This window comes from Cheilinus undulatus, linkage group 9 (genome assembly GCF_018320785.1).
Source record: "Cheilinus undulatus linkage group 9, ASM1832078v1, whole genome shotgun sequence".
In the NCBI taxonomy this organism is placed as follows: Eukaryota; Metazoa; Chordata; class Actinopteri; order Labriformes; family Labridae; genus Cheilinus; species Cheilinus undulatus.
Genome location: NC_054873.1, coordinates 37,553,648 through 37,566,251, shown reverse-complemented (window position 1 = coordinate 37,566,251; position 12,604 = coordinate 37,553,648). Strand labels below are relative to the sequence as shown.

General features: G+C 38.8%; 1 protein-coding gene across 4 annotated transcripts in view; it reads left to right on the top strand.

The window, feature by feature from the left end:
• Window positions 1-12,604, top strand: part of wwp2 (WW domain containing E3 ubiquitin protein ligase 2) — an 81,828-nt gene that overhangs the window by 20,785 nt on the left and 48,439 nt on the right. For 3 of the 4 annotated variants that reach the window (XM_041795704.1, XM_041795701.1, XM_041795702.1), the window contains 2 exons: window positions 6,652-6,730; window positions 11,909-12,081. In XM_041795704.1, the coding sequence (XP_041651638.1) occupies window positions 6,652-6,730; window positions 11,909-12,081 (252 nt within the window). The remainder of the gene's footprint in view (window positions 1-6,651; window positions 6,731-11,908; window positions 12,082-12,604) is intronic. The other variant, XM_041795703.1, reaches the window with a different exon arrangement.

Genomic DNA, 12,604 nt, shown 5'->3' with positions numbered 1-12,604 from the left:
TAAAAACAGAAATGAAAGAAAGTCGAACATGCAGCAGGTTTAAAAAAATGACTAACAAAAAATGATTCTTTAATATGAAACTGTAGTATAAACATATGATAAAGTGAAGATGCAATAAGCGAAGGCTTCAGCCTACACCTTGTCCTTCCTGTTTTGTGATGTCTTTATGTTCATCTTTGGTATTAATGCTAAAAAATAATTATTTGTTTTTTTTAATTGACCAGTGTAATTGAATTTGTATGTTTAAAGTGACTGAAATAAACTAAAACTAAGAAAAAATGAAACATTTCAGTCCTTGAAACACATTTCTAAGTATATGAAATGATGACATAGGGCTGCCGGTCAAGCCTACAACTCCTCTAATTCAGTGTAAACAGAAAGTGTATGTTCAGTGTTCATATGTTGATATTTACAGCTAAGATTGACCGATTTTTGTAGCCAAAATATCAGTTGTACACACGTGGACAAAATTGTTGGTACCCCTCTGTTAATGAAAGAAAAACCCACAATAGTCACAGAAATAACTTGAATCTGACAAAAGTGATAATAAATAAAAATTAAATGAAAATTAACCAATGAAAATCAGACATTGCTTTTGAACTGTGGTTCAACAGAATTATTTTAAAAAACAAACTCATGAAACAGGCCGGGACAAAAATGATAGTACCCTAGAAAAGATTGAAAATACCATAGGGACATGTTCAACCAAGGTGTGTCCTCTAATTTGCCAAACTTCATGTTGACAAGCCACAAAGCTTCTGGGAGAATGTCCCATGGATGGACGAGACAAAACTGGAACTTTTTGGCAAGGCACATCAGCTCTATGTTCACGGACGCAAAAAATGAAGCATACCAAGAAAAGAACACTGTCCCCACTGTGAAACATGGAGGGGGCTCTGTTATGTTCTGGCGCTGCTTTGCTGCATCTGGCACAGGGTGTCTTGAATCTGTGCAGGGTACAATGAAATCTCAAGTTTATCAAGGTATTCTAGAGAGAAATGTGCAGCCCAGTGTCAGAAAGCTTGGTCTCAGTCGCAGGTCATGGGTCTTGCAACAGGATAATGACCCAAAACACACAGCTAAAAACACCCAAGAATGGCTAAGAGCAAAACATTGGACTATTCTGAAGTGGCCTTCTATGAGCCCTGATCTAAATCCTATTGAACATCTGTGGAAGGAGCTGAAACATGCTGTCTGGGGAAGGCACCCTTCAAACCTGAGACAACTGGAGCAGTTTGTTCATGAGGAGTGGGTCAAAATACCTGCTGAGAGGTGCAGAAGTCTCATTGAAAGTTACAGAAATCGTTTGATTGCAGTGATTGCCTCAAAAGGTTGTGCAACAAGATTTTAAGTTAAGGGTACCATCATTTTTGTCCAGGCCTGTTTCATAAGTTTGTTTTTTAAAATAATTCTGTTGAACCACAATTCAAAAGCAATGTCTGAATTTTCATTGGTTAATTTTCATTGAATCTTTATTTATTATCACTTTTGTCAGGTTCAAGTTTTTTCTGTGACCATTGTGGGTTTTTCTTTCATCAACAGAGGGATACCAACAATTTTGTCCATGTGTGTAAATATTGGCAGAAATGTTCAGGTCTGCTAATACCAATCTGCTGGTATCAATATGTAGATAATATTGTAAATCCCTAGTAATTATTGTAAAAGTCATTTAAAGCAGGGTGTGCTTGAGGGTGTGGTTACCTTTAATTAACATATCATTACTACAGATAGAGGCCAATCTCTCAGTCAAATGAATTAATTTTTAATCCAAAAACCAAAGTGACCAATATGCAAATCTAGAGGCTTCAGTGGTTACCCTCAAACCATTGCATGAAGCCACGTTGGCTTATGGTCTGGTCTTGCACACAAGCTATGCAGTGAACAGCCATAGTTGAAGTTTAACCAGGTTTCCAGCCTTTATGCAGGGTTTAAACAAAATGCTGCAGGCTCCAGCTGAAGGTATTAGTCATTCTGTATGTAAAGGAACAAATGTAGCAAATCACTGGCAAAATCCCCACTTTTCAGGGGATGAAAATGATGGTCATAGTCAGCATCTTAAATCATGTTTTTGCCTTAAAATTGGTTAAACCCACTGACAGATGTAAAGGGTGACCAATAGCACTTGTTTCTGAAAAAAAAATTAAATCATGATAAACAGAGATACAAGGTTTTGGCCAGCCAGTGAAATAGGATCCTGACGATGCAGTCAAACAAAACCAGGTCTGTAATGTTAACATGTGCAGGTCAGAGTTAATCAGAACTGAATCGAGAGCTCTCCATAAGTTCTCTTTGTAATGCATATCTTTTTGTTAAGTTCTCCTGAAATCAGGACACACTGTTACACGCTCACACACAGCCAAACATACATAATCACAGACATCAGGAGTGCTTTTGTCTAATTTGTTTCTGAGAATTGTGTAATTGAGCCTCATTGCTTGCAGCTCAGCAGCACAATCGCCTCCTGTGATCCAGAGCCGTGTGCATGGTAGCAGGGGGGTTTCCTCCCCTGGTTTACAGGGGCAGAGATGACAGAGGTCATATGTGTGTGTACACGTGTTGTGTGTGTTTTGGGGGGCAAGAGAGGTTGGTGAACAGAGGACTGGAGTGTGCCCTCTGAAACCAAACCAAGGTGTGTTTTAAGGTCTCATGAGCGGAGATGCAGGCGCGTGTTTGGAGCTTGTGTGTGTGTGTGTCGATTGTGCATTTACATGTGTTTTACATTCTATACTGTGTGTGTGTGTGTGTGTGCAGGCGTACCGGGGTTGCTTGAATATATAAAGCGCATAAAGGTGGAAGTGTGCTGCTTTCTGCTGGTGTTAAGGCACTCTGTGTTCTCGCTCTGAAGGCACCTCTGTTAGTTTGGAGGTTTTACTCATTTCCCCTGGCAGCCTTTCTGACACACGCATGCACACGCTTGCACACGCTCTCACACACATTAATGGGCTTCATAGACAAACCCTTGTATTGATTGCTGTGGAGAAACAGAAACCAGAGCAGAAAGATTTGAATTCTGGTAGTATTGGCACACTTTTTTGAGGTTTGATTCATACGTAGAAGATCAACAAATATGCAGCTTCTAATTCTACAGAATCAGAAGCCGGATACACTGATGTCAACACTTATTATCAAGGACACATGATGCTTGAGTCCGTACATTAACACGCTGATGTGCCACAGTACTGGAAAGGAGTGATTAATTTTTTTGACAATCTAGTGCAATATGAGAGCGTGCAATGAATGTAGGCTAGGTGGGTTGTATCTTTCTTTGGTTTGTGTGATTCTGTGTACATGTGGACTGCATTCAGTTAGTTGATTGTTTGGTCGGTTAGTTGAAGCTGGTCTGTGAGTGGGGAGGTTCAGGTGGAGCAAGAACAGCATGAGCGCACAGCTGACATGCTGCAGAGAAAGAAGGGAGCATTGCAGCTCTGGGCAATACAGGTAGAGAGAAGCACAAAAAAATGTGTTATTTTCTGATTATTTTACAGCAGTTGTGCTCAAAATATCTAAGAACCAACACATCTTTAAATTGACATAAAGATGCAGGCTTTTTGTATTAAACTGCTGCTGCTGAGTGTCTCTGATCTGCCCTCCCTCACAGCTGAAGTGTCTGCATTAGCATTAGTGTCTCTAACAGACAACCTTTTGACTCAGCAAGTATTTTTTTCAAGATGGTTTTCTTGGGAACTCTACTAAAATTAATATTTATAACTATAGTCAGCCACCTAAAGCAAGAGAGACCTTAATATAGATGTTAGGATGGTAATTATACCTTTTGAAACTTGAACTATTTGTTGGACATGACTTATCCCAGGACAGTATCTCACTCAAATGAAGTGGGGTAAATGTGGTTAGAGGAGTTTCCTGTCCATCAGTGGCAAAACTTTTACATCACATCACAACATCATTTTTTTTTTTTTTTAGATGGGAATGGCTGTAAGCTGTAAGACGTTTGCTGACCAGGGACAGCATTTGAAACACCTACCTGCATGTTTGAGCACGTACATTCAGACATACACAAACCTAACCAGTAATTAGACCTTTGCCATTGGGAGAGCTGGGGGTGTTGAACTCAGTGAGCAGGCTATGACACAATGGTTTCTCCTCAAGACCACTGTTTATTTTTCTGTATGTCCATCGGGTCTGCACACAAGAAGCCCTTTCATAGCCACAAAACAGCACTGTGGGTCTGAGTGTGTATGTGTAGGACAGAGAGAAAGAGAGAGAGAGAGTATGAGTCAGTAAGAGATTACCTGTTTGCTTTACTTTAGATAGCAGGATATATATGTGTGTAAATATGGATCCTGTTTGCATCTGACATGCCTCCAGCGTGAGTGTTGTACATATAAAAAGGTGCTGTGTTTGTGTGTGCAAAGGAGAAAGTGAGTGTTAATGAAAAGCATATTATAGGCCTGTGGTTTTCAGTCAGAGTTGGGAATGAGTGTATAGTCACACATTCCCTCACATCACCACGACCGCACACTCGCACACCAGCACAGGCTGCGCAGTACATAAATGGATGAATGGTCTCTATTAAACAACAGACCATTCTTCCATTTCTGCAGGTATTTAGTCTATATAGATTTATTATTTTAGATTTTTAAACAAAAATGGGATTGACCCCCAAAACTTAATAGTTAAGGGATCTACAAAATGTCAAGATGAGAATTAGCAAACTAAAAAGTTAATTTTTGATTGTTTTAATCTGTAGTAGCCTTTACAAAACAGACACCTCTGCAAGCACCATTTCAGGCATATGCCAGACTAGGTGGTAAAATGTGTTACTGGTATCTGAGCTTATGGACAAAAGTCAGTCTTTTAGTTCTTAGTCCTTTCAGTCTTACAATAATCTTGTGAGGCCTGGATGTTGTCTGATGGCAGAGGTGTCAGCTTGGCTCCTTCGTGACAAGTTCGGCAGATGCACTTCTACGGGCACCTGATGCGCTTTCCTGGGCCTCATCCAGCTTACTGCAAACTGGGTGCTTAGGACCCGGTGGGCTGGTACAGACACTGGGAGCCATTGCGTGCATCAGGAGGGGGGCAGCTGGGAGGATATCTGATGAGATGGGGCGTGGAGGATGGCCATCAGGAAGCCAGAGCAGTACAGGACCGTCAACCATCAACCTGGCAGTACAGGTTGATGTGGCAAAGTGCCGAACTGGCGTATGCTCCCTTACCTGACCTGAGTTAGTAATTTATTTGATATTATCAATACTATGCATCTTGGTACATATTTAGTTACCTTTAAGGATGAATGATATAATCGGCATGAGTTCTGTATCGTACATTAATTGCTTAAAAAATTGTTCTTCGGTTTTGGCAAATAAGAACATCAAATTCTGCTGATAGTGGCCATACATATCTGCAGATTATACAAATAAGTTTATGCAGTTAAGAGTAGGATCAGTGGGGGCCTACCTCGGCTGAAGTTAATCTCTTTTTCACTCTTTCCTTTTACTTAAAGTGGGGACTAAAACTAAGGTCTAGACTCAGCTGGTTTATTTTAATGCACTTATAAAGAATGTGTTTGTGTTACTTTAAGCATTTTGTCATAATTGTCCAAGGGACCCAAGCTGCTGTTTAATATAGATAATTAATTTCAGCTACAGGTCAACACTATCACTGGAGAACTTGGTGTTCTTTACAAAAAAATTTGCGGATGTATCGGTGTCAGTATTGGCAAAAATCCAATAATGTGTATCCCTAGTTACCTGTCGTGTGTGTATTGGTTTGATAAAAGTGCTGTTGGGTGTTTGTCTTTTTGTCCATGTTATTAAGTGAGAACTTGTTCTGTGAACCAAATTTTTATTAAAATTGTCCCAACAGTCAGCAGAAGGACTCTAATACTTGTTGACTCTATTGGTTTGTTCAATGGCTGGTCCATGAATCAACTGAATATCTTCTCAGATTAAACATAGCTGCTGTATGGGTAGCAAAATGCAGAATTAATTATTAGCTAAGCTAAAAGGTTATGATGCTTTAATATAAATGAACTTTTGACTCATTTCAAACTTAAATATGACATGTGTCTTGTTAAGCTGTAATTGTATAAAGGATAATTAGAGTATTACAGGCTTTGGCTCACTCTTTAACGTGACTGAGCAGATTGTCTTAACAGAAGGCATCCTTGTTTAAATGAATGTCGTTGTAAGTTTTGTTACTGACATCTGTTTTTAGCTTTATCCTTATCTTAAGTCAGAGCCCTGAGGAGTTCTCATTGTTTTACTAAATGGTGATTCAAACTATCTTCATCTGTCACTGATTTCTGCCAGAAAAGTTGGAAATAAAATGTCTGTCTTCTCTCAAATTTGCCAAATCTTAATGTCTGGTTGTTGTTTAATTTCTGCTTGTAAACATCAGCTTGGTATGGAGTTGCAGTAGACTTAAAGCACACTGTTTGTTGCTGCTTCAGGAACTTTAAAGTGTTATGGCATCTGTCTTGTTTTAGCTCTTTTCCTACTTCACCACAGAGTATTAAGCTCTATAAACAATGGTATTTTGTTATCCTCACACTCGCATGTTTCTCCATAAACAGAAAAAGAGAACTTTTTTAAGTGCAGGTGGTTTAAATTTGAGTGAGTATGTGACGTGAGTATGGGCTGGTGGTTATTATTAGCAGTGTCTGAACATTGATGATGTAATGTGTCTTTGCAGAGATACTGCAGTCAGACAGACCAAACCTGAGGAGGACACAGAGTGAGGAGACTCCCAGCACAGCGGGGCCTAACAGCAGGTCAGGACACACACAAGCACACATTTTTCATTCTTACATTATAACGCAGGGATTGAATTAGGGATGACCCCAACTAGTCAAGGATTTGACTATCCCCTCAAAAGAGCTTATTCGATTGGCTTTATTCTCTGTTGTCATAGTCAAACATCTGGCAAGGATTGCTCCATTCAAGCTATATGGGGGAGTTAAATCTCTATGTGTGACATAGATTAGCCTGTTTTGTCCAAATCAATCATGACTAATTTCCTGTCTTGGTGTTAATATCAACTTAAAACTTTTAGTGCAATTCTGATAATACCCAGTACTTCTTATCAGTCTTTTTTGTGTGTGCATGGGTAAACTTAAGGTGGACTATCCCATTGTACGGGGCCATTGTTGTTGCAGGATTTCAGGTTTCAGTGTTTGAAAATAACTTTGAATAAATGGCGGCATTTTGAACAAGTTAAAGATCATCCCAAAAAAGTAAAATGCATGTTGTGTCACTGGACAACAAGTAACACAGCCTGTCTAGTAAAACAGTCAAGTAGCTGATAGGCTAATGAATATCATCAGCTATGAGCATTCTTTATTGTAAATGGGCATCTGCAGTATCTGGATAAGGTCGCCATGCAGACTTCAGATTTGACTATGTAAAACCTTAGTGGGGGACACCCCAAGATTAAATGAAATATAAGAGCTGAGAGTCAAACACTTACTGAAACAAAAAAAGCAGCTGATGCTGCGAGTGGTAAAAGAGGCACTATTGATTGGCTGCACAGTAAATTGCCCCAGATATGGTCAATAAAGACACCTTCACTTAGTCCATCACATAAGTGTGTGACAGCTATCAGAGCCTGTTTCATGGCTGACTGATGAATCAATCTACTGAAGCAAATCCAAACTATTTGTAAAAGAAAAGGAATGAGCATCTCACCATCATCTTTCAATTCTATGTTAAGAATTTCACCCAAAAGGGCAAATAAGACATTAATTTCTACAACGGGTTCTTTCTAACCACAGCTGCTTAATGAAAACTTTTGACATTACTTGATTGTGTAACTCCATTTTCTCTGAGAAAGTGGAGTTTGCTTTTTTGCAGAAGAACCACATAAACTTTTTGAATCAGAATAGCTATCTAAAATCTACACCATCAAACTAGAACACACTTTTTTGCTTCTTAATCTCTGTGGTTTCACACTGGTTTCATTATTGTGTGGACGTTGTGTTATAATTGAAAAAGAAAAGCACAAAATTGAAGTTGTGTAATCTTTTCCAGAGTACTATTTGAAAACCACTTAAACAAAAATCTTAAAGTGAAAGCAATTTGGTTATCAAAATAAATGGAAGAAAGAAAAGAATCATCCTCAGTGATGGAAACCTGTGCCAGTGTGGTCAATTGAGGCACTTATGCAGAATGCCAGCATGTTTCCCCCCCTCTGAATGTGGTTTCAGACGCCGCTCTCCCGGCTAGAATGGGGATAATAAATAGTGGAGCAGACTGCATTTATTTCAAAGCTCTACAGCAGGGGTGCATGGGGTCAGATGGTATTTCCCTCAAAACATTGCAGGGGAGTATTAAAGGCGGTTCAGCCAGGAGCTCAAACCACTGCTGTCATGGAACAGCAGTCAGCATCTCCATCAGACAACATGGAAAGAGGAAGAGCGGTGATTCTGTCGGTATCCCATGACGAGTAGCTTGGTGCCCACACACCAACTTCCTCAAAATTGTAATATATTTGATTTAAAATGCTCCGATCGCCATTATTTTAATGATCCTTGGTATCAAAATGTTACAAAAGTACTGTAGCCTTAAAAAATCTTCAGATATTAAGTCCTATTTACAGCTAGTCTCTCGGACTGACACCTTCCAGCCGGTTCCAGTCTAATGTGTGTGTGTGAGTGCACAGCTGACTGTTTGAGAGGCGCAAGCAGGAGAGAAAGGAGCAATGCAGTGCTTGCCAATACAGGCAGAGAGGCACACAAAGAGACACAAAACATGTCATATTATGATTGTTTTACTGTAGTTGCGCTGTAAATAACAAGAGTTTCTCTGCTGCCCTGCGTCAAAGCATCAACTCCTGTGGTCTGCTTAAGTCACCGGTCAGCAAATACAGGTACTAAGTCCCTTTATCGTTTTATTAAAATGTAGATATGAGTGTTGGAATCTGTTACAGACTGACAGAGAGCAGAAGAGAGAAAGATGATCTCCTCTGGTCATTAAGTCCTGACAAGCATACTTTTTTTTTCTCTTCACCTCAATAAAACAATGCTGCATGCTGTCTGATATTCATGCAGGCTGGAAATAGTGAGTCTTGTTAATAGTTATCATTACGAATTAATACAAACAACTGCAAATGTTGAACAGTTATGGTGCTGTCATCACTGAAATCACATGATTAAAGGCAGGTACAATGCTGATTGTCCCTGAGTCAGCTGTTATTTTAGTATGTTAATGGTTAAAAATCATTAGCCTAATGATGTTTCATAAAGCTTGTTATGTTAATAGTTTAACATCATTTAGACTACCAGAAGGGTGCTATGAGGAACATGTCATGGATTAAACTGATTATGAGTTAAAGTGAAAGTTTCCTCTATCTCTTTTTCCTTTCACCTAAATGGCCAATAAATTGGTCAGTGTGTGGGTGTAATTACATATGACTAACTTTTTCTTTAGTTGACTACAGGTCTATAATCTCCATTTATAGATTCTACACAGAGATATAGAATCTGTACACAAGGGTTGTGAAATTCAAAATGCGAAGTCTTGTGTATTCTGAGCAATATTGACTAATCACACATTAGTCGGCTTGGTGTATATGGCTAAAACAGTCTGTGACTGTGCTGACAACAATACGCGGGCAAAACTTTGTCTTTACTGATGATAAACAAGCTCCCATCAATGGTACTGTTAAGATTTATCCATTCCTGTAAACAAATGTCTGCAACAAAATTCTCTTAACATTCCCTTTTAGATCAAACATTTAAACTTGCGCCACTAATGTGCCAGACGCTTGGTGTAAAGCCAAGTAGTGTTTAGATTCTCTTTCTACCTCAGATGTATCAGAAAGGAACGAACCAAACTCTAGATAAAAAAAAAATATATATATGCCAATTGTTATTTCAGAAAACTTAATTCCCCTTAATAGATAAAATTTCACATTAGTTTCTTTGTTGGGGCTTATACTGCTGAAGTGAGCGCGAGTGAAAACACAGTCCTTAACGTACAGTCTACTGTAGAACGGAGACTAAGCAGATGAACTGCACTTCAGGGAAAAGGCATATTATAGCCTTTACATTATGGGCTTAAACACCATACAGGACATTAAATCTTGCCAGTAAGTTGTTTAATGCTAGCGGCTAACACCAGAACTAAAGAACAACTCACCACTACTCCCAGAACCACAAAGCATTCATCAGACAATAATGAAAGATAATTGGCGATGGGCTCTGAGATTGGTTTCTATCCAAAAGCTGCCATGAGCGTCAAGGAGAGAGCACTGTTTGAATTGCACAAATATGTTAGCATTGTTTCAGATTTATTAGTTTTAGGGTCATGTAGATAAAGAAATAACTGACTATTTGGTGTTTCTGACTCACATTTTTGTTGACTTGGTATCAATATAGGTGCAAGTGCTGTTATATTATCATTAGAATCCTATTGTAGTTTAAAATTCTATTTGCATGACAAACCTAGTTCACAAAAACATGCATGAGGTGACAAAGTGACTAAAGTGGAAAAAAAACAAAAGAAATACAAGAAACTTTAATAGTGATTTTTAAGCAACAATCAGCCTGTCACAGAATGTAAATAAATGTGAATATTTTTTCAGGTTGCAATTTTAAGTTTGTGCACGGGATATTAAAATCCTTTCAGACGACTACAGTCTCTTTAAGAGTTTCCACACTGGTGAGGATTTTTGTTATGTAAGAATGTTTCTTAAATAGGATGTTTTATAAAATGTTTTGCAGGTAAAAAGAGAGACTAGCTCATGTAAAGTAGTCAGCAGCTCAGCTTGTAGCGGCTGAGGTCTGCATTTGTTTTAAAAGAGGCCAGGACCTCTGCCTTTAATTCTAAAACTCTATTGATGGATGAACGGTGAAGTAATCCTTACTGAGAAAGAGACCCTTTTTGTTCGTTGCACTGCTTTGCATTACTGGTTTCAACCATTTTGTCCATTTTTGTTTTTGGTTGGAGTAGACTTCTGCAGTCAATTAACCAGAACTGTCCAAAACCCTGTGAGCTACACACTCTGACGGAACCATAATCTGAAACAGGGTTCTTGTTGTTAGCAGCAGCTTGGCTAGCAGCCCCTTCTGTGCGGTATCTACTCAAGATAGTTCAGGAGACAATATTTATTTATTTATTTATTTTTACAAAGAATTGCTTTATTCAGTGTTTTTCAATTTTAGTCATGTTTACTTTAAGAAAGAACTGAAATCTGGACATCTGAAGTGCATTTCTTTCAGCTTCATTCTAAAGTTTTAAGCCTTTGGTTTCTAAAACAGTCTATAAACCCTCAGAATATGCATTATTATCAAGTACTTCTACTAATCACCAGTATTTTTAGCACAGTAAAAAATAGTTTGTGATACTTTTTTTCCACATCCTCCTGCTCTGTGCAAAACACATGCCTGGTATTAATGTAGAATTGTGGCATCCTTCCTCTGCTTCCTTTTCTCTTCATTGTGGTTAATAAGAAAACAAGCGTAGCCCTTGCTCAGGTTTTCTCTTACCAGCAAGGCCTCGATGCCAGCACGAGGGAAAGCCAGCATGTTTTACTCTGCATGAAAGTTCTTGTTGGAAAAGATATGTTACATTTAGTGTTTGGAAAATATGAAAAGGACACTGACACATCTGTGTGAGGTGTTTTTGGGTTGCTTGTATAGCTCAGCTACATGTTTGTAAATTTGCAAGATGTGATCCCCTGAGTCTGAAACAGTAGATCTAATTATATGTTGTCGAAAACAAAGGAAGCACATGAAAGACTTTCAAAGAATGAGTATGAGACAACTGTCAGACACATTTTTTCCACACAGTGAGTATAAATGTTGATGTTCTGTTGTCATCACTGTCTCATCACACCTCCCTTTCCTCCTCCCTTGCCTGCCTCTCCACCTCATCTCCTTTTCTCTCATTTTCTTTCCTCATCTGCTCTACACCCCTTCCCTTTCTGTATGTCTTTGCATCTCTGTTTGCAGGAGTAATCGGCACTCAGTGGGGGGTTCACAAGGCGGCTCCCCTGGGTGCACCAGAGGGGTTTCCTTGACTAACGGTGAGCTGAATGAGGAGCAGAACACAGGGCCTGGCTCATCCAGTCGCCTTCGGTCTTCCAAGAGTCACAGCAGCCCTGGAAGCAGTGCAGGTACTCAAGGTGCTCGTCTCTTTCAGGAGTTTATTGTATTTATGATAACTAAAATGAAATAAATAGAAATGGCAAGCAGAAATATATGCTTTTTTATAAAACCAAAATACTGGACTGAAACCAAATGAATCATAGCCACATCATATCACTTCAGGATGGTGTCAATCGGAAAAAAATCTTCAAAATAGACAGAATTTTCTCTGTAGGCAGGACGCATTCGGACTTATTGGATGTTGAAGTCTTTCATCAGAATCAGCAGTAGTTAAGATTTTCATCAGACAACAGTGGAAAAATTGACAAATAGTTTTATAATGTCATTTTTAGCAGATGTTTTTGTTCACAATGATGGACAGACTGATAGAGATAGCCCTTTTTTAATATTTTCTTTTACACTGTATATTTCACCTGCCGTATACTCCATAAAATGACTTTCATGTGTAGAAGATCTACAGTAAGTTCATAAACTTACATATTTATACAAGAAATGTAGAATTTTGTGTGAAAAAACTGCAAACCAAATTGGTCAAGCTAG